At 49.1% G+C, this 20,905-nt stretch overlaps 2 protein-coding genes and 1 pseudogene across 3 annotated transcripts in view; 1 reads left to right on the top strand and 2 right to left on the bottom strand.

Moving 5' to 3' along the window:
- Positions 1–7,424, bottom strand: part of LOC144485803 (uncharacterized) — a 245,388-nt pseudogene extending 237,964 nt beyond the window's left edge.
- Positions 4,286–20,905, bottom strand: part of LOC144485809 (uncharacterized) — a 72,703-nt gene continuing 56,083 nt past the window's right edge. The window contains exon 6 of the mRNA XM_078203891.1: positions 4,286–5,785. Within this exon, the coding sequence (XP_078060017.1) occupies positions 4,931–5,785 (855 nt within the window). The 3' untranslated portion in view covers positions 4,286–4,930. The remainder of the gene's footprint in view (positions 5,786–20,905) is intronic.
- Positions 9,869–19,092, top strand: LOC144485806 (uncharacterized). Of its 2 annotated transcripts, XR_013496190.1 has the most exons (4): positions 9,869–9,939; positions 14,008–14,871; positions 17,973–18,105; positions 18,970–19,092. XR_013496190.1 is itself a non-coding variant. In XM_078203890.1 (3 exons), the coding sequence occupies exon 2, from the start codon at positions 14,359–14,361 to the stop codon at positions 14,863–14,865; it is 507 nt and encodes a 168-aa protein (XP_078060016.1). In that variant the 5' UTR covers positions 9,869–9,939; positions 14,008–14,358; the 3' UTR covers positions 14,866–14,871; positions 17,973–18,938. The 2 variants fall into 2 exon arrangements, 1 of the variants encoding a protein (XP_078060016.1); XM_078203890.1 differs by lacking the exon at positions 18,970–19,092 and having other exon boundaries at positions 17,973–18,938.

Here is a 20,905-nt window from a genome sequence, read left to right as displayed (position 1 = left end):
GATTCTCTTCAATGTACAACACAAATGGAATTGCAAATCTGACGGACAAACAATGGAAAACAATTCACTGGGTAACAGAAATCCCACAGTGCTCATTTCCAGATTCACAACACTCAGCTTTTCAGTCAAATGAACGAATTTATGACTGAAAAGTTTTGGAAAGTTGTTAAAAATATTGTTTGTGACTTACTCGGGTATTGTGTAAATGCTGTTTGAATATTCAGTGAACGCACTATAATCGATCAACTTTTTGATGAGCGTTTGGTCGGTGCATTGTTATGTTTCACCCCGTTTGGAGTATCCTGTGTCCCAGGGATGGGCAGTAAGCCGCTGATTGAAGCTGCAGTTGCCGCTTTCTGCTGGCAGCGGATGGGTGATTGGAGAGTGCGTGGTAAGATCCTGCTGCTTGTCCCTGTCCCACTCACTGTGGAACTGGGGGAGAGAGAATCATTGATCGTTTTGTTTCCCCGTCTATGTTGCATTATAGGAAGGATGTGGAAGCATTGGAAAGGGTGCAGAGGAGATTTACTAGGATGTTGCCTGGTATGGTGGGAAGGTTTTATGAGGAAAGGCTGAGAGACTTGAGGTTGTTTTCGTTAGAGAGAAGAAGGTTAAGAGGTGACTTAATAGAGGCATACAAGATGATCAGAGGATGAGATAGGGTGGATAGTGAGAGCCTTTTTCCTCGGATGGTGATAGCTAGCACGAGGGGACATAGCTTTAAATTGAGGGGTGATAGATATAGGACAGATGTCAGAGGTAGATTCTTCACTCAGAGAGTAGTAAGGGCGTGGAATGCCCTGCCTGCAGCAGGAGTGGACTTGCCAACATTAAGGGTATTTAAATGGTCATTGGATAAACATATGGATGATATTGGAATAGTGTAGGTTAGATGGGCTTTAGATTGGTTTCACTGGTCGGCGCAACATCGAGGGCTGAAGGGCCTGTACTGCGCTGTAATGTTCTATGTTCTATGAATCAGGGCAGCACTTACTCAGTTAATGGTAGGGCGTTGAGGAGAGTTACAGAACAAAGAGGTCGAGAGGTACATGTTCAGAGCTCCTTGAAAGTGAGGTCACAAGATGGACAGTGGTGAAGAAGGTGGGAGGGGTTTGGGGTGGGTGGGGGGGGGGGTGGGAGCGTGGGGAGGGGTGGGGGTGGGATGGGGTTGGGGGGGGTTGGGGGATTGGGGGGGTGCGGGGGATGGGGTTGGGGGGGGTGAGGGTGGGTGGGGGTTGGGGAGCAGCGTCGTGAGGCGACCATGTTCCAGACAGTGAATCCGCACGAGGGACGACTCGGTGGGAGGCACGAGGGAGTCCCCCGCCTCGCTCTGGGCAGACTCCAAAAGTGCCCCCGTGCCCACCACCGAGCCGCTGACCTCCTCAGCGCAGTCACCCCTCGACTCCGAGTCCCCCGCCGCAGGACGTACGGCGGGCGGCACGGAGCCGCCAACTCGTCCCAACCCCTCCCCGATCCCACCCCCAGGATCGGCGGAGGAGGGGTTCCCCCGGGCTCAGCTTCCCCGGTTTGCAGGCCCGCGTGCAGCGGCGACTCAGTCCCCCGCTCCGCCCCAGACGCTTGGACACCCCCCAGGTCCGGTACAACCTCCGGATTAAGGTCGGGGATGTCCAGCGTCCAAGGTCGGGACGGAGAGGACGAGTGGACCATTTCCTCGCCACCGCCGCACGGGGACACGAACATTGGGGTGTCGCCCCAGTCCCCCGACATACTGAAAAAGAACTCCGGGTTGTAATCGGCCGGGTGGAACGGATACTAAACCCTCCCTCCAGGACCTCCTCCCGGGTCAGGCAGACAAATGGAGAAATGGACAAAAAGGAGTAGACATGGCGGAGGGAGGGGTCCCAAAGGTCAAGCGGGATCGGCACCACCCCGGACCTGACCTCCCCCAGTGGATGGAGGTGGGGGAGGAGGAGCTCACCGGGTAGAAAAGGCGGGACGTTCGAGATGATGATCTTATGGGCGGTGGCCTCCAATGTATCCACCGCCAGGAACGCCCCACCCACCATGACCCCCCTCTCCAGGGCGAGGTGGACCGCCCGCTCGGCCTTCAAAAAGAATACGGCCCGGCCGTACATCTTAGAGGCCGCGACAATGGCTCAGGGGCCGACAACCCCAGCCATTGCCTTGACACAGGCCTCGATGGACATGTCGGGGTGGGCGTAGCACTTAACCCCGAGCTGCCGCGTGAGCAACGAAAAAGGAGCGGCGGGGGTTCTGGTAGCCGCCACGCCCGCATAGGTGGGCCGAGAAGGCTCTGCCATCGACGACGCTGGCGATGCCTCCATAGTAATCAAGGGAGTGCTATGCCCACCCCGAGACTGCCCAGAAGCACGGCAGGGTGTATAAGGGGAGGGAAAAATAAGGGAGGGTAGGGTAGGTGGATGGGGGTCTAGGTGCTCTCTCCCCGGAGAGGAGAGAGGAGGTCGGAGGAGCAGGAGGGAGGACGAGGGACAAGGCACGGAGGGGGGCCGGTGCCCCAGTCAGGGGGAAAGAGGGGAGGGGGTGCCGGTGTTGGGGGCAGCAGCAGTGGGTGGGGGACTTTACTCCTCCAGCCCTTTCGGGCGCAAACAGTTCAAGTCCGGGGTGTCTTCACCCCCCCTCCCCTCCCCCCCCCCCCCCCCCCACTGCAGATGGAAAAAACAGTCTGAATTTACTTCACCCCCCCATCCCTTTCAGGCACCGACCTTCTGATGATGAGGGCACCAGCCCAACCACTCAGTCCCTAGATGTTGAAACATGCAGTCCTCCCTCCCATAGATGGAAAGAAAAAAGAAAGAAAGTCACTCCGTGTCCTCTCTCCCTCCAGGGAAAGAGCACCCTCCAGTGGATGGACGGACGGCAGGCAGGTAGGCCAGACGGCAGGCAGGCAGGCAGGCCAGACGGCAGGCAGGCCGGCCAGAAAACAGGCAGGCAGGCAGGCCAGACGGCAGGCAGGCAGGCCAGACGGCAGGCAGGCCAGACGACAGGCAGGCAGGCCAGATGACAGCAGGCAGGCAGGCAACAGCTCACCTTCCTCCCCCTTCCCACTTTCAGATGCTGGAATGACCAAATTAACATTTCTGCCCGGTTCTGACCCAGGGACCTTTCGCGTGTCAGGCAAATGTGACAACCACTTCACTACAGAAACAACCTCTCTGATGTTGGAGACAGGAGGAAGTTTCAATCTGTCTGAAGCTCAATCTTCATTCACACAAAGCCCGCGCTCTGATCAGCTGGAGGACCAGAGTCCTTCCGGTCCTCCAACTCTTCCTATTAATCAACACCTCAGAAGGTCAGGGGGTGGGATCTGCCCTGCAATTCTCAGCTTCCCCTCTCCCTTGGACATGCGCAGTCCTGGGCCGGGGGGAGGGGGAGATCACTGAGCGGCTTCTCGCTCTGGCCGGAGCCATCAGCCGGTTGCCTGGAAACCTTGGCTCGATGTGGTGCAGGGGGAGGGGAACAATGGGTGGGGGCGGGGCTCCCGGGTCCGCGCGCCCGGGCCTGCTCTCTGGAACCTGGGGCGTCACCGCGGAGCAGAGAGATTCCTATTGGCTGATTCAGGCAGGACTCCATTGTGACATCACAAAGGGGAAGTTGGCCAATGATGATGTAATTTAAACAATGCCTGAGATCACTTCACTTCTTGGTCAGACCCCCTTTTCAGTCCAGTGCTACTTGGAGTTTACCGTCAATTCAACAACTATTGGGTTACAAGTCCCTCACAGTTCTGATCACAAATTTATGATAAAATAATTCAAATAATGCATGAGAACGCTTCTTACCGAACTACCGACCACTGTTTGTTGATTGATCAGACCCCCTTTTTACACATTCAGGAATCTCAGCCACTGAACACCAGCCGGTCCTGGAATAAGTTTAATTCTAACTCATTCTGAGTAAATATTCTCACCAGGTCCTCTTTCGGAGCCCTGCTAAGCAGCTTTAATGGTTCATGATTGCAGAAACTGAGCAGTCACAGGAACGTGGTCAAGATAGTCCAATCCCATAATGCCTCACATTTAATCTGCAGTCCTTCAGTTATAACAGAATATGTGGCTGTCTGTAGCTGCCTCGGCCACGATCAGCGCCAACACTGCCTTCTTGAACTGCTACAATGCCGAAGGTGGAAGTACATCCACAGTGCTGTTAGGGAGGGATTTCCAGCTACACATTCCACACTTCCTCTAGACTGTGGGTGGATGTGAGATTGATACATTTCATTCAACTGCACCCAAGCTGAGTTATTCAAATACCTTTATTGTACGTGACAATATATTCATGATTTCTTCAAAACAGAAATTAAACATTCCCATTTGATTTCAGGTATTAACATATTCTGTTGGTTTGTTCTTTATTGTCGATGTCAGGCTGGGGTTGTTCCCCTTGGAGCAAAGGAGGTTGAGGGGAGATTTGATAAAGGTGGACGAGATTCTGACAGGTTTAGATAAGGTGGACAAAGAAAAGCTGTTCCCATTAGCTGATGGGAGAAGGACGAGGGGGGACACAGATTTATGGTTTTGGGTCAGAGATGCAGGGGGCAGGGGGGGCGCAGATGTGAGGAAGAATATTTTGATGCAGTGAATGGTAATGACCTGGAACTCGCTGCCTACGAGGGTGGAGGAAGTGGAGACAATAAACAAGAACAAAGGAAATTGGATGGGCATTGGGAGGTTTCAAACAGAAATACTGACTAAATATCTCTGAACTTCCTCACACCCTGTCACTCTGTGATCCTTGTGAAATTTAAAACAAGGTATTCGCAACAAGACTCAAAGAGCATCACCCCACTGGAGGCAGTTGTGAGACCGGCCAGTCCAGCAGAAAGAAACCCTCCGACCCTCCCCATTGACTAACTGTGAGAATGAACAAAATGCAGTCCTGGATGTAACTGAGAGCAGAAACAATAACAGCAGAATCCCACCCCCTGGAATCACTCATGAACTTTTTGGTGTCTCAGCAGATTAGATAATTGACTGAATCCCTTCCCACACTGAGAGCAGGTGAATGGTCTCTCCCCAGTGTGAATGTGCTGGTGTATCTGCAGGTCAGATAACTGACTGAATCCCTTCCCACACGGAGAGCAGGTGAACGGTCTCTCCCCAGTGTGAACTCGCTGGTGTCTCTGCAGGTTAGATAATTGACTGAACCCCTCCCCACACTGAGAGCAGGTGAATGGCCTCTCCCCAGTGTGAACTCGCTGGTGTCTCCGCAGGGTGGATAAATGAGTGAATCCCTTCCCACACTGAGAGCAGGTGAACGGCCTCTCCCCAGTGTGAACTCGCTGGTGTCTCCGCAGGGTGGATGAATCAGTGAATCCCTTCCCACACTGAGAGCAGGTGAACGGTCTCTCCCCAGTGTGAACACGCAGGTGCATCTGCAGGTCAGATAATCGACTGAACCCCTTCCCACACTGAGGGCAGGTGAATGGCCTCTCCCCAGTGTGAACTCGCTGGTGTGTCTGCAGGGTGGATAACCGAGTGAATCCCTTCCCACACTGAGAGCAGGTGAATGGTCTCTCCCCAGTGTGAACACGCTGGTGCGTCTGCAGGTTAGATAATTGACTGAACCCCTTCTCACACTGAGAGCATGTGAACGGCCTCTCCCCAGTGTGAACTCGCTGATGTGCCTGCAGGCTGGATAACTGACAGAATCCCTTCTCACACTGAGAGCAGGTGAACGGTTTCTCCCCAGTATGAATTCGCTGGTGTGTCTGCAGGACGGATAACTGAGTGAATCCCTTCCCACACTGAGAGCAGCTAAAGGGCCTCTCCCCAGTGTGAACTCGCTGGTGTGTCTGCAGTTGGGATAATCGAGTGAATCCCTCCCCACACTGAGAGCAAGTAAATGGTCTCTCCCCAGTGTGTACTCGCTGGTGTGTCTGCAGGCTGGATAAATGACTGAATCCCTCCCCACACTGAGAGCACATGAATGGTCTCTCCCCAGTATGGCTGCGCCGATGAGCTTCCAGCTCTGATGGGGCTCTGTATCCCTTCCCACAGTCCGCACATTTCCACGGTTTCTCCATGGTGCAGGTGTCCTTTCCTCTCTTCAGTTGAAGACTCGTCCACACACAGAACAGTCTCCCCCCACTGTGAATGGTGTGATATTTATTCAGGCTGTGTAACTGGTTCAAGCTCAGTGCACTGGAACACACTCACTCCAGTGTGGCAGTGTGTTGGCACTTTTCCAGTCACACTGATGTTTGAAATCTTTTCAAGTCATCAGGCCGGACAACCATTTCTCCTCGATTCAAAGGCCGATGATATTCAGGTCCCAAGGAATGTGACTCTGTCAGATCTAGATGTGACGTTTGAGATTTCGGCCTGTGATTCCTCTTTCAGTATCCTGTAAAACAAGTTTACAGAGATCATCAGTGTCAGTGCAGGATGGAAATTCAGAACACGCAATTCTAGTTTCTGTGGAACATTCTTTCCTCTCTCCAGACTCGAAACATTGGCTCTATTCTCTCTCTATCTGGGGGATAGCGTGGGAAATGATGCTGCGGTAGATCAGCCAATTCTCAATGAATGGTTGCAGCAGTTCGATGGGCTGAATGGCCAACTGCAGCTCCTGTTTCTTATGATGTGTGTGTGGTGGACAGGAAGCAGTGAGCATGGATCTGTCAATCAGCCTCAATCAGCACCTTCAGGAGAATTGGGAGGGTGAATATTAGATACAGCAGAGTGAGAATGGAGGGAGAGTGTGTGGGATGGAGATTCACAGCTTTTGGAGAATGAGAGGAAAGAATACACTGACCCACACAGGCTCCTGGTTAAACAACTCAATTTAAAACATTGCATCTTTTTTTGCAAATCCTTCCATGACATTATCGTTCCCTGTTTCCAGCCACACAGATGTTTGAATCTTTTTCTACAGACACACTTACAATCAGATTCTGATGAATGGAGTGACTCTGTCAGGTTTTGATCTGATGTCTGGTTTGAGTTTCCCTTCAAATTTTGTCATCAAATTTCCTGTAAAAAAAGATCATCACTGTCAGTCAAGAATAGAAATTAAGCGAGAAACATTTCTCTTGGGTTGAGTTTTCTGTGTGTAAATCCTCCCCTTCTCACTCCCTGTAAAAGGAGTTTCCAAAGTCCATCCCTGTCAGTCCCGGAGAGAAATTCACAACTTTCTCTCCTCCTGCTGACAGGGAGCAGCGCGCATGCGCACTATTGCCCATCGCCCCGGGAAAGATGGCCTCCGTTAACTCGGGGCCTCCAAATCAGGCATCTGCGGTCGCGGCCCCGAATTGTACGAACGCGACACCGAGCAGTTATTATTCGGGTTTTCGTGTCTCCTCTGGGTGCTTATGAAGCCTCTCCACCCACCCCGCCGCCTCCATTACCCTCCAGAGTAATCCGTTTCCCTGGAAACCCGGAGCCGATAATAACCACCTTGCTGCTCCTGCAGCAGCAACATACATTGCGCATGCGCAAAATCTGTTGAGCGGCTGGATCATATTCTGAATTACTGTGAATGCTGGGTAAGATAGCCACCATTGAAGTATGTTGTTGCATTTTTAAAAATCATGTTTTGTGATTCACTTACGACTGAAGCCAAAGCACCAAGGTATAAAATGGTGCAGTGGTTAGCACTGCTGCTTCACAGCTCCAGGGTCCCGGGTTCGATTCCCGGCTTGGGTCACTGTCTGTGTGGAGTTTGCACATTCTCCTCGTGTCTGTGTGAGTTTCCTCCGGGTGCTCTGGTTTCCTCCCACAGTCCAAAGATGTGCCGGTTAGGTTGATTGGCCAGGTTAAAAATTGCCCCTTAGAATCCTGGGATGCGTAGGTTGGAGGGATTAGTGGGTAAATATGTGGGGGTAGGGCCTGGGTGGGATTGTGGTCAGTGCAGACTCGATGGGCCGAATGGCCTCCTTCTGCACTGTGGGGTTTCTATGATTTCTATAATGAAAATAACTAATATAGCAGCTAGCTCCGTCCTGAGTTTAATTAATGTAAGAAGTCTCACAACACCAGGTTAAAGTCCAACAGGTTTATTTGGTAGTAAATAAACCTGTTGGACTTTAACCTGGTGATGTGAGACTTCTTACGGTGCTTACCCCAGTCCAACGCCGGCATCTCCACATCTGAGTTTAATTGATAGCAGAACTAACATCTACACCTGAAGATGAACTCCTTGGAGTGTCAGCTGGTGTAACAAGCTGATGATTTACCATCCACCCCCTCTCCACACACACACACATACATGGACTTGACAATCAGAATGAACTCATGATTGATCAAATCCTTTGAACTTTTAAATATGTTAACAGAACGGGAAATTGAATAAATCCATTTGCACACATAACATATCTGAATGGTCTCTTTCTGGTGTGGCTGTGCTGCTGTCAATAGGATAACTGACCACTTACATTCCAGAACTGACATTCTGCCCTGTTTCCAAGACCAACATTGAGGGGCAGCAAAGTGGTTAGCACTGCTGTCTCACAGTGCCTGGGACCCGGGTTCTATTCCCAGCTTGGGTCACGATCTGTGTGGAGTTTGCACGTTCTCCCTGTGTCTGCGTGGGTGTCCTCTGGGTGCTCTGGTTTCCTCCCACAGTCCAAAGATATGCGGGTTAAGTGGATTGGCCATGCTAAAAATTGTCAAGGGGACTAGCTAGGATTAATGCATGGGGATATGGGGATAGGGCGTGGGTGGGATTGTGGTCAGTCCAGACTCGATGGGCTGAATGGCCTTCTTCTGCACTGTAGGATTTTATGTTCCTTGAAAAGGTACAAAATCGACTGCATGACTGCAAATAGTTTTATTTCCAAAACTGTATGAGAATTCCCACCTGACTCTTCATGTTATTGAGTCAAAGAAACTTTGTTAATTTAAAAAATGACCATGAATACTGCAGAGGCTTCTGCAACTCTTCCGATGTTGTTTTTTGTTAACTCAGATTTTTCATAAAGAGAATTGAGCAATCATTTGAAAGGAGAAATAATGCATGTTTTTATGAAGGGGAATGATATTAGGACTAATTGTACAACTGTTTGAAAATAAGCTAGCACAGACATGATGTGTCTGTGGGTAGAGATGTGTATTGTCTCCAGACAGGACAGCCACATCTCTTTAACCTGTGCTTAATGCTCCTTCCACCCACATTGTCTGTATCTTTAAGACCTGGTTGGCTGTAGGGATTCGCATTCTAATCAGTATTCTGTAAGTTGATTTTGTGTCTCTGTGCCCTGTTTGAGAGCACATTTCCACTCCATCTGATGAAGGAGCAGCGCTCCGAAAGCTAATGGTATTTGCTACCAAATAAACCTGTTGGACTTTAACCTGGTGTTGTTAAAACTCTTACTGGGTTCAGTTCTCCAGCTCCTGTCTGCAGACTGACAATAAAACCAATGGACCTGATTGGTGGTGTTGGAGCCTCCAGCGGGTGTTTGTGAATCCTCCCCGCCCACCTCCCAGGGTTTCCTTCCTTCCCAGAGATCAGAATCCTCATTGATTTGAGGCCAAAGTGTAACCTCTTATTTATTGTCCCCCTCCCCCATCCTCTGATGTGAACCATCCTCCAGTGGCAGAGCCAGGATGGGGCCGTTAACCTGGGCCTGTTCCCGGGAGGGAGGGAGGGAGAAGCCCCGCAGCTGCAAACAAGGGAGCTGACAATGATTCTGAAGGGTTTGCGGATCCACAAAGTGTTTCCAAATTCTCCCAGCCACCGCCTAACGCTGACTCCGCTTCTCCGGGACAAACAAGCGCCAAGGACAGCAATGACACTGCGCATGCTCCACATCACAATGCCCGGGAGCTGATTGACGGCAGCTCCGGACCAATAGGAAGAGGGGGCGGGGCTGGAGGACCGAGCGGGAGCGGCTGGTCCTCCAACCAATCGAAGTGAATGAGGGGCGGGACCTGAAGCATGCGCAGTGCGAGTAATGGCGGCGGACGGACGGTTTCAACTTGGAAGCGAGATCAATCCGAGGTAGAGTGCGGGGAATGATAAATGTGGCGGATGGGTGGAGAGACTTTGTAAACATGGATAGTCACATGAGCAGCCTGGGAATGGAGGGATACAAACGATTGGTCTAGTTGGACCAAGGAGCGGCACAGGCTTGGAGGGCCGAAGGGCCTGTTTCCTGTGCTGTACTGTTCTTTGTTGTTCAAACCCAAACCCCGGAAATGAACTTCCCGGTCCCCCCCTTTGTACCAAATGGAGCTGCAGCTTGTAGTGTTAGGCCCGGGCTGACTGCCGCCATTGAGGCTGCATGTGGGAGGCCGGCAGGGATTGTGATCGGAGAGTGAAGCCCTGACGTCACAATGGAATGGGTGAGGGTGTGACGTCACAATGGAATGGGTGAGGGTGTGACGTCACAATGGAATGGGTGAGGGTGTGACGTCACAATGGAATGGGTGAGAGTGTGACGTCACAATGGAATGGGTGAGGGTTCCAGATGAGCTGAGACTGGGCTGGAGTCGGGCGATGGCACTGACATGTGGCCCGGTGGCACAGTGGTTAGTGCAGCTGCCTAACAGTGCCAGGGACCCGGGTTCAATTCCAGCCTCGGGTCGCTGTCTGTGCAGAGTTTCTACATTCCCCCCGTGTCTGTGTGGGTTTCCTCCGGGTGTTCCGGTTTCCTTCCACAGTCCAAAGATGTGCCGGTTAGACAGATTGGCCACGATAAATTGTCACTTGGTATCAGGGGGATTAACAGGTAAATATGTGGATAGGGCCTGGATGGGATTGTTGTCGGTGCAGGCTCGATGGGCTGAATGGCCTCCTTCTACACTGTATTTTATTATTCATTATTGTTAATTAATTACTATTAATGCATCTATGAATGAAGGTGGTCTTGATGATGATGTGGACATGTGGCTGGAAGCTCATCTTGGGATGAACTATTTTACCCTGGTTGTGAACAGCCGGGTTCAGCCTCAGACAGTTGCCAGGAGGAGAGAGAAAGTTGTTGGCGAGGGAGTGGAGTTTGTAGTGGGGACTGAACACAATGGGTTCAGTCTTTCCAGTATTTAAATTAAATAAATTTCTGTTCTTTCAGTACTGGATGTCAGACAAGTCAGGATGGTGTGTGAGTTGGAGAGGAACTTGGAGCTGATGGTGTTCACAGGGTTTGGAAATTCTGTCAAAGTTCCTGTTGAGTTGTAGATGTATAAAATCTCTCTCCTCACCTCCGGCCTCTCCTACTTCTCTCTGTTTCCACTCAGTGGGAGATGCCGGCGTTGGACTGGGGTAAGCACAGTAAGAAGTCTCACAACACCAGGTTAAAATCCAACAGGTTTATTTGGTAGCATTAGCCACAGGCTTTCAGAGCACTGCCCCTTCATCAGGTGAGTGGGAGTTCTGTTCACAAACAGGGCATATAAAGACACAAACTCAATTTACAAGATAATGGTTGGAATGCGAGCCTTTACAGGTATTCAAGTCTTAAAGGTACAGACAATCTGAGTGGAGAGAGGGTTAAGCACAGGTTAAAGAGATGTGTATTGTCTCCAGCCAGGACAGTTAGTGAGATTTTGCAAGCCTAGGCAAGTCGTGGGGGATACAGATAGTGTGACGTGAACCCAAGGTCCCTGTTGAGGCCCGTCCTCATGTGTGATTGACAGATCCATGCTCACTGCTTCCTGTCCTGGACACAGAGAGCTGAAAATTTCCATGCAGGCTGCCAGACAGATATATGTCGACATTTTTGGAGTAACAATGTGTGGAATATACAGACCGAATTCACTCCATTTCCTTCAGTTGCTGCAAGTCCCCAATTTCCCCCAGAATGAGAAAAGAAATGGAAAGGGGGAAACATTGATTTCCTCCCCGATTTTGCCCTCTTTTTAGGTCAAACCAAATAAACAAACTCAGATGAAGTCGGGACAAAAGAGGAGGGAGTTTCACTCTGAAGCTCATTGGACAATTTCCGCATTGTGACATCACAATGGAGTCCTGCCTGATTCAGCCAATAGGAATCACTCCGCTCCGCAGTGACGTCTCTGGGTTCCAGTGCACAGGCCCGGGCGCGCGGACCTGGGAGCCCCGCCCCCACCCATTGTTCCCCTCCCCCTACACCACATCGAGCCAAGCTTTCCAGGCAACCGGCTGACAGTTTCGGCCAGAGCGAGAAGCCGCTCCGTGATCTTCCCCTCCCCCCGGCATGTGCGGGGTAGAGGGGAAGCTGCGCATGTGCAGGGGAGAACCCACCCTCTGATCTTCATGCTGAGGTGTTGACCAATGGGAAGAGTTGGAGGACCGGAAGGACTCTGGTCTTCCAGCCAAGCAGAACGTGGGCTTTGTGTGAATGAAGATTGATCTTCAGACAGACTCAAACTTCCTCCTGTCTCAAACATCTGTGAGTAAAACACTTTCTTTTCAACCCCCTTTCCATTTCTTTTCTCATTCTGGGGGAAATTGGGGACTTGCAGCAACTGAAGGGAAAGGAAGTGAATCCAGGGAGGGTGCAGACTCTGGAAAGGTTGGCCCAGGTTTCTCTCTCTCTTAAACCAGAAAATGATCCATTTCTGCCCACTGTTTGCTGTTAGCCAATCTTCTATCCACGCCAATATGTTATCCCCGCAGCATGAATTTTTATTTGCTGCAATAACCTTTCATGTGGCACCTCATCAAATGTCTTCTGGAAATCTAAGTACAGCGCATCCACCGGTTTCCCTTTATCCAATTCCCGATGGGGAATTTTATAAAATTGAACAACACATCAACTATCTCACTCTGTTAAGACCCGAGAATGAAGCCCAGCAGGACCCAAGAATGAAGCCCAGCAGGACCCGAGGACTCATCAGCCCACAGCTCCAACAGTTTGCTGAGGACCACTTCCCTGGGAATTGTGCTTTTTCAGAGTTCATCCCACACTTCTGTTTTCTGATTTCCAGCTGTTTCTGAGTTTTAACTGTATCCTCTATTGTGAACACCGAGGCAAAATACTTGTTCAATTCATCTCCCAGCTCCTTATTTTTCATTATCAATTCCTGGACTCACTTTCTATTAGACAGTTAAGAAATGAGGTGGAGCAAGTGACTGAAGTGTCAGTCAGGGAGCACTATTGGGAGCACCAATAGTTTCAAAATAGTTCTGGAAAAAGATCGGACAGGTCCACAGGTCAAGGCCCTAAACTGGAGCAGGGTCACTTTTGTGGGCATTAGGCAGGATCTAGCAGATGTCGATTAGGTGAGTTTGTTTGAAGGGAAAGGAATGACTGGCAAATGGGAGGTTTTAAAAGTGTGATATCAAGAGTCCAGGGGCAGTATATTCCTGTTACGATGCAGGGAAAGAATGGTAAATTTAGGGATCTCTGGCTGACAAGGGACATTGAAGCTCTGGTCAGGTAATAGAAGGAAGCAGACATTGGGTTTAGACAATCGGGGACAAATGAATCACTCTGACTATAAAAAGTGTAAGAAAATACTGAAGAGGGAAATCAGGAGGACAAAAAGAGGGTCTGATATGGATCTGGCAGGTAAGATTAAAGAAAATTCCAAGAGGTTCTATAGCTATATTAAGAGTAAAAGGGTGGCTAGAGAGAGAATAGATCCCCTTAAAAATCAGTATGGCCATCTGTGTGTGGAGCCACAGGAGATGGGTGAGATTTTTAATGAATACTTCTCCTCTGCGTTGACTGCGGAGAGCACCATGGGTGCAAAAGAAATAAGGGAAACAAGTGATGTCTTGGGCACACGCATGTTACTTGGGAGGAGGTATCTGCAGCCTTATAAAAGCAAATTACTGCGGATGCTGGAATCTGAAACCAAGAGAGAAAATGCTGGAAAATCTCAGCAGGTCTGGCAGCATCTGTAAGGAGAGAAAAGAGCTGATGTTTCTTGTCTCAATGACCCTTTGTCAAAGCTCTGAAACATCAGTTCTTTTCTCTCCATCCAGATGCTGCCAGACCTGCTGAGAATGGGGAGAGTGTGTGTGGGATGGAGATTTACAGCTTTTGGGGAATGAGAGAGGAAAGAATGTTCCATAGAAATTGTCTGTTCTGAATTTCTATCCTGTACTGACACTGATGACTTCTGTAAACTCATTTTACAGGATATTGAAAGAGGAATCACAGGCCGAAATCTCAAACGTCACGTCGAGACGTGACAGAATCATATTCCTTGGGACCTCAATATCATCGGACTTTGAATCCAGAAGGAGAAATGATTGTCCAGTCTGTCAATTTGAAAAGATTTGAAATGTCAGTGTGAGTGAAAAAGCATCAACACACTGCCATACTCGAGTGAGAGTGTTCCAATGCACTGACTAAAGAGCTTTAACAAGTTACACAGCCTGAATAAATATCACACCATTCACAGCGGGTAGAGACTGTAATCTTGTCCTGTGTGTGGACGAAGTTTCAACTGATTGTCCACCCAAGAGAGAGGCAAGGTCACCTGCACCATGGAGAAACCATGGAAATGTGCGGACTGTAGGAAGAGATACAGAGCCCCATGTCTGCTGGAAGCTCATCGGCGCAGCCACACTGGGGAGGGACCATTCACCTGCTCTCAATGTGGGAAGGGATTCATTCAGTCATCCCACCTGCAGTCACACCAGCGAGTTCACACTGGAGAGAGGCCATTCACCTGCTCTCAGTGTGGGAAGGGATTCACTCAGTTATCCAGCCTGCAGACACACCAGCGAGTTCACACTGGGGAGAGGCTGTTCACCTGCTCTCAGTGTGGGAAGGGATTCACTCGGTTACCCGACCTGCGGACACACCAGCGAGTTCACACTGGGGAGAGGCCATTCATCTGTTCTCAGTGTGGGAAGGGATTCACTCGGTCATCCACCCTGCTGACACATCAGCCAGTTCACACTGGGGAGACACCATTCACCTGCTGTCAGTGTGGGAAGGGTTTCAGCGTTTCATCCCGGCTGCTGAGACACCAGCAAGTTCACGAGTGATGACAGGTGTTGGATTCTGCTGTTATTGTTTCTGCTCGCAGTTGCATCCAGGACTGCATTCTGTTCATTCTCACAGTTGGTCAATGGGAAGGGTCAGAGGGTTTCTTTCTGCTGGACTGGCCGGTCTCAGCCTCCAGGGCGCTGATGCTCTTTGAGTCTTTTTGCGAATACCTGGTTTCAAATGTCACAAGGATCACAGAGTGACAGGGTGTTAGGAAGTTTAGAGAAATTTAGTCAGAAGAAAACAGAGGTTGGCAGTGCAAAGGTACATTTCTGAATGGAGGGCTGTGACAAGTGACGTTCCTCAGGGATCAGTGCTGGGACTTTTGCTGCTTGTAATATATATAAATGATTTGGAGGAAAATGTAACTGGTTTGATTGATAAGTTTGTGGACGACACAAAGGTTGGTGGAAATGCGGATAGCGATGGGGACCGGCAGAGGATACAGCAGGATATGGATCAGTTGGAGACTTGGGCGGAGAGATGGCAGATGAAGTTTAATCCGGACAAATGTGAGGTAATGCATTTTGGAAGGTCTAATACAGATGGGAAATATACAGTAAATGGCAGAACCCTTAAGAGTATTCATAGGTAGAGGGATCTGGGTGTACAGGTACACAGGTCATTGAAAGTGGCAATGAGATGGAGAAGATAATCAAGAAGGCATACGGCATGCTTGCCTTCATCGGCCGGGGCATTGAGTTTAAAAATTGGCAAGTCATGTTGCAGCTTTATAGAACCTTTGTTAGACCGCACTTGGAATCTAGTGTTCAATTCTGGTCACCACACTACCCGAAGAATGTGGAGGCTTTGGAGAGGGTACGGAAAATATTTATCAGGATGTTGCCTGGTGTGGAGGGCATTAGCTATGAGGAGAGTTGGAGAAACTTGGTTTGTTCTCACTGGAACGACGGAGGTTGAGGAGGGCGACTTGATGGAAGTCTACAAGATTATGACAGGTTGGACAGAGTGGATACTCAGAAGCTTTTTCCCAGGGTGGAAGAGCCAGTTACTGGGGGGCATAGGTTTAAGGTGTGAGGGGCAAGGTTTAAAGGAGATGTTCGAGGCAGGTTCTTTACACAGAGGGTGGTGGGTGCCTGGAACTCGTTGCCGGGGAAGGTAGTGGAAGCAGATACGATAGTGACTTTAAGATGTGTCTTGACAAATATATGAATAGCATCGGAATAGAGGGATATTGTCCCCGGAAAGGTAGGGGGTTTTAGTTCAGACGGGCAGCATGGTTGCTACAGGCTTGGAGGGCCAAAGGGCTTGTTTCTGTGCTGTAATTTTATAGAGAATTGAATAGAATCCCTACAGTACAGAAAGAGGCCATTCGGCCCATCGAGTCTGTACCGACCACAATCCCACCCAGGCCCTACTCCTGCAAGTTCACACATTTACCCTGCTAATCCCCCTGACACTAGGATCGGCATGGGGCGCTAAGGGGCGGCACAGTAGCACAGTGGTTCGCACTGCTGCTTCACAGCACCAGGGTCCCGGGTTCGATTCCCGGCTCAGGTCACTGTCTGTGTGGAGTTTGCACATTCTCCTCGTGTCTGCGTGGGTTTCCTCCGGGTGCTCCGGTTTCCTCCCACAGTCCAAAGATGTGCGGGTTAGGTTGATTGGCCAGGTTAAAAATTGCCCCTTAGAGTCCTGAGATGCGTAGATTAGTGGGATTAGTGGGTAAATATGTGGGGGTAGGGCCTGGGTGGGATTGTGGTTGGTGCAGACTCGATGGGCCGAATGGCCTCCTTCTGCACTGTAGGGTTTCTATGATTCTATGATCAATTTAGTATGGCCAATCAACCTAACCTGCACATCTTTGGACATTTATTGGTGAAACTAACAATGCAATAACACGAAGGGCCGATAGTTAACAGTGCGATAAAACAGGTGGATGTGATCATCAACCGAGCCCAATTCCCTAAACCTTTCTCATATAGACTTTCACCCGTGCCCTCCTGGCGACCCCACAACATCTCCATCTCCCGTGGTCCAGCGCCACATCAACACGTCCCCCCAGGATGCACATCAGAACTGGAGGCAGCCAGCTGCACTCCGCACCCATTTGCCTGTGATGCCCCTGACAGGCGTCTGCTGGAGAGCTGGGACCTAGAGGGGTCCAGCCGTCTTCCTGGTGATATGGATGTATCCTTGCCTTGCTGTTCACCCTGCTGCTCTTGAGATGCACCGGTGTCAGGAAAGGGGGAGTCGGAAAGCCCTGCATCCCATCGGCTGGAATCCCCCGGGTGGAAGGCCCCAGCACTGTCCCCAGGCCCCCCTCCTCCCTTGAGGCGCCAATGGACCCCTGGGTCATTCCGTGGGGCGGTGAAGCTGACCTGGGGGAGGGAGTGGTGATTGGGAAATTCTGCAGGGGTGGTGATTGAGGAGGGGGTTGGGGGGGGGAGCTCTGCAGGAGTCCTGATGGGGGAGGGAGCTAGTGATCGGGGAAACTCTGCAGAGGTGGTGATCAGGGAGGGGGCGAGAGGGGTAACTCTCCTGGACAATAAAGGAATCAGCTATAACTGAGCAAGAAGAAGTCGGTTTAAATGTGGAATTGAGTGGAATTTTCTCTCTGGATTTAAACAATGGAGAAACTGCAAACATGGAAGAAAATAAATTTCAAAATGTGAACTCTGTACAGACTGTTTTCAAAATAGAACTTGAAAATTCACAAATGAACAGCAATGAAGACTCTCCTTTTGCAGGAGGAACTTTGGACTATAATTATTGTAAGAAGAAAACTTTCAGAAAAGACTGCAAGCAGTAATTTCCATCTTCAGTGGACTGAATTCCTGGACATGGAACCCAGCAGTGTGCTGTTACCAAGCTGGACTTGTGAATGTGAAGTAGACAATGGAGGGATTATTATGTCTATTGCAGGTTATAAGATAGATCAACATAGGAAAACAGTGGACTTAGGAACAGGAGGAGGCCATTTGGCCCTTCGAGCCTGCTCCGCCATTCAATAAGATCATGGCTGTTGTTAAGATATACAGCATGTTGTATATTGTAATATTCTAAATGGGATATTATGAAGGTGATACGTTTTCATTTCTTCCTGTTTTTGTTACAAAAATCTAATTTCATAATTCCTATGTTTTAGAAATATGAATTAGTTGCAAGAATTGCTTTTAAAAAATGGAAAACCTGGATTGAGAATCTGATGAAAATACCCTCAGGGAATTCGCAGTCACAAAGCATGGCCCATGTTGGTTTAAGAAGTCAAAACTCGAGAGGTAAGAACTGTAAAAGGTCAGCTGGGTCTTTTAGCTGGAGACATTGGGACTGACAATTATTGCACTGTTTTTGTTAGGTGAATTCTTCATGCAGAGCTCAGGTAAAAAGGTCCAATTTTGAAGCTGAATATCTGTTAGATATTCAATCGTCTCTGTTACCATGGGGATATGTGATTCAGGGTGGACCCTTGGTTAGAATTAGACCATAAGATAGAGGAGCAGAATTAGGTTATTCGGCCCATCGAATCTGCTGTGCCATTCGATCATGGCTGATAAATCTCAATCCCATTCTCCTGCCTTTTCCCCGTAACCTTTTGAGTCCTTTCCAATCAATGACCTGGTTCCAGCGGACAGTCTGCAGTTAGCTTGGAAGCCACCAATTGTGGGATCAGGAGCTGTGAACCATCTGTGGGACTAGAAGCCTAGAGGACCATTAGAAACCAGGGGTGTTTCCAACATTTAAATCCCTCAGCAAGAATGCAGTGAAGCCCATGTTTGGACTGAGGAGTCCACAGTTTGAGAGCTTAAAGGAAAATTGGAGGCTTGTTTCGTGAAAAGATAATGGATGGTCTCCCATAAACTCTTGGAGCTTGGAGAATATCTGGAGTACTGGGGAGAATTAAAGTGAATTGTGGAGAGCTTTGACATACCTTTGGGAGGTCCTAGGAACAGAAGTGAATGAACCTTCAAGATATCATTAAGTATAATGAAACTCTTGGGGTGAGGTAAAAAAATAGAACTTGGTTTATATCATAAATCTTTATTGTATTCAATTTGTAGTGTTGTCTTTTTAATTTTATTTAAACATACAGTAAAGTTTGTTTTTGTTTAACAATGTGGAATCTTGTGATGTAATTCTTTCAGTTAATCACCGGGTGTTCGAATTTCTCTGCAAACGTTAACAGTCCTGACCGGGATCGCAAAAATTCACACAAACAGTTTCAAAACAAATCGAAGAAAAAGATGGTTTTTCTTCTTCAGTCCAAACGTTACACATGAAGAAACCCTCTTCTGGTATCTCCAATAATTTGTTGCTTCGAGCAATTCTTTTCATGGAACAATCAGATAATTGATGACTGAAAATGGAACTAATTGTATCCCTTTCAAGCAGGAGGGCGATCGCCCGGCACAGAGAGGAATTAGGGATTTCTCCCATAGACCAATTGACAGGGATTCTACCCTCCAACCACCTGAAGTGAATTCTTTACATGAATCATCCGTGCCAGTGCAGTTATCAACTTGCAGTTTGGCTGATCAGAAAATGCTTTGTTGCTGATTTTCCTTGTGTTAGGAAGTGACAATGCCAAGGCCAGATCTTGTTTCCTCCTTGATCGGGATGTAACCCGTGTCCACATCGCCACTTCATTCTTCCACTGGTTGTATGGTTCAGACTCCGAGAGCATCAGCAGGTAATCAGACCCTGACAATTCCCACTGCCTTTCAGTCATTTCTCACAAAAGCTGCTGGGATTGGAAGCTTCCGTCTGAAATATACTTTCTTTTAGTTTCCAACCTTCACCATGAGACAAGCATTTTCTGTTACCATGTTATAATCCTGACAGCCTTGGGGTGGAGTCAATCTTTATTTGGTCTAGATTTGTTCACAGAATCAAACATTACAGGTTCAACTCTGACTCCAAACTATATTAGTGAGTCCCACTTTTTACCTGCTCATTATAACTATCTAATCAGTGCCCTCCATCTGAATAAACTTAACCTCTATTGGTATAATTAACAGCCACAGTCAGAGCATCCAAAAGATCACTAATGGGTGTGACTGCCATGGTGTCTCAGCAGCTTGGGTGAACAAGTGAATCCTTTCCCACACACTGAGCAGGTGAATGGTCTCAGTTTGGAAACTAAGGGAAAATAACATTTCAGGCAGAAGCTTCCAATCTGGTAGGTTTTAGGAGAAATCGCTGAAAGTGAGTGGGAATTATCAGGGTCTCTCCCCAGTGTGAATTCCCTGATGTTTCAGTAGGTCAGATGATGTTCTAACCCTCTTTGCACAGTGAGAGTGCCTGAACGGGGTCTCCTCAGTGTGAATGCGCTGGTCGACCCTCAGGTAGGCTCAGGTTTTAAAGCAGCTCCCACAGTCAGAGCATTGAACAGGTTTCTTATTGGGGGAGGTGCCTCAGTATTCCAGCAGACTGGATGATTGACTGAGTCACTTCCCACACACACATCAGATGAATGGCCTTTCCCCAGTGTGTAATCGTTTGTGTCTCAGCAGACTAGATAATTGAGTGAATCCCTTCCCACACTCGGAGCAGATGAATGGCCTCGGCCCAGTGTGAATGTATTGGTTTGTCAGCGGGAGGGATGAGTGAGTGAATCCCTTCCCACGCTCTGAGCAGGGGAACAGTCCCTCACCCGTGTGAAATCGCTGGTGGTTCTGCAGGGTAGATGACTGAGTGAATCCCTTTCCACACACACAACAGGTGAATGGTCTCTCCCCATTGTGAACCCGCTGGTGTGTCAGCAGGGCAGACGGATCGCTGAATTTCTTCCCACACTCAGAGCAGCTGAATGGCCTCTCCCTGATGTGAAGTTGCTGGTGATTCCTCAGGGTGGATGAATCACGAAATCCCCTTCCAAACTCAGAGCAGGTGAACAGTGTCTCCACAGTGTGGCTGCATCGAAGGGTTTCCAGCTTCGAGGGACAATTGAATCCCTTCCCACAGTCCCTACATTTCCATGGTCTGAGTGTCTTTGTACAACTCCAGGTTCAGATGAAGGTTTGACCCCATAGATAACACATACATGGTCTCTCCTCACTGTGAATCCTTCAATCTTTTCCA

Source organism: Mustelus asterias, unplaced genomic scaffold (assembly GCF_964213995.1).
Source record: "Mustelus asterias unplaced genomic scaffold, sMusAst1.hap1.1 HAP1_SCAFFOLD_221, whole genome shotgun sequence".
Classification (NCBI taxonomy): Eukaryota; Metazoa; Chordata; class Chondrichthyes; order Carcharhiniformes; family Triakidae; genus Mustelus; species Mustelus asterias.
This window is presented reverse-complemented; position numbering and strand designations above follow the sequence as displayed.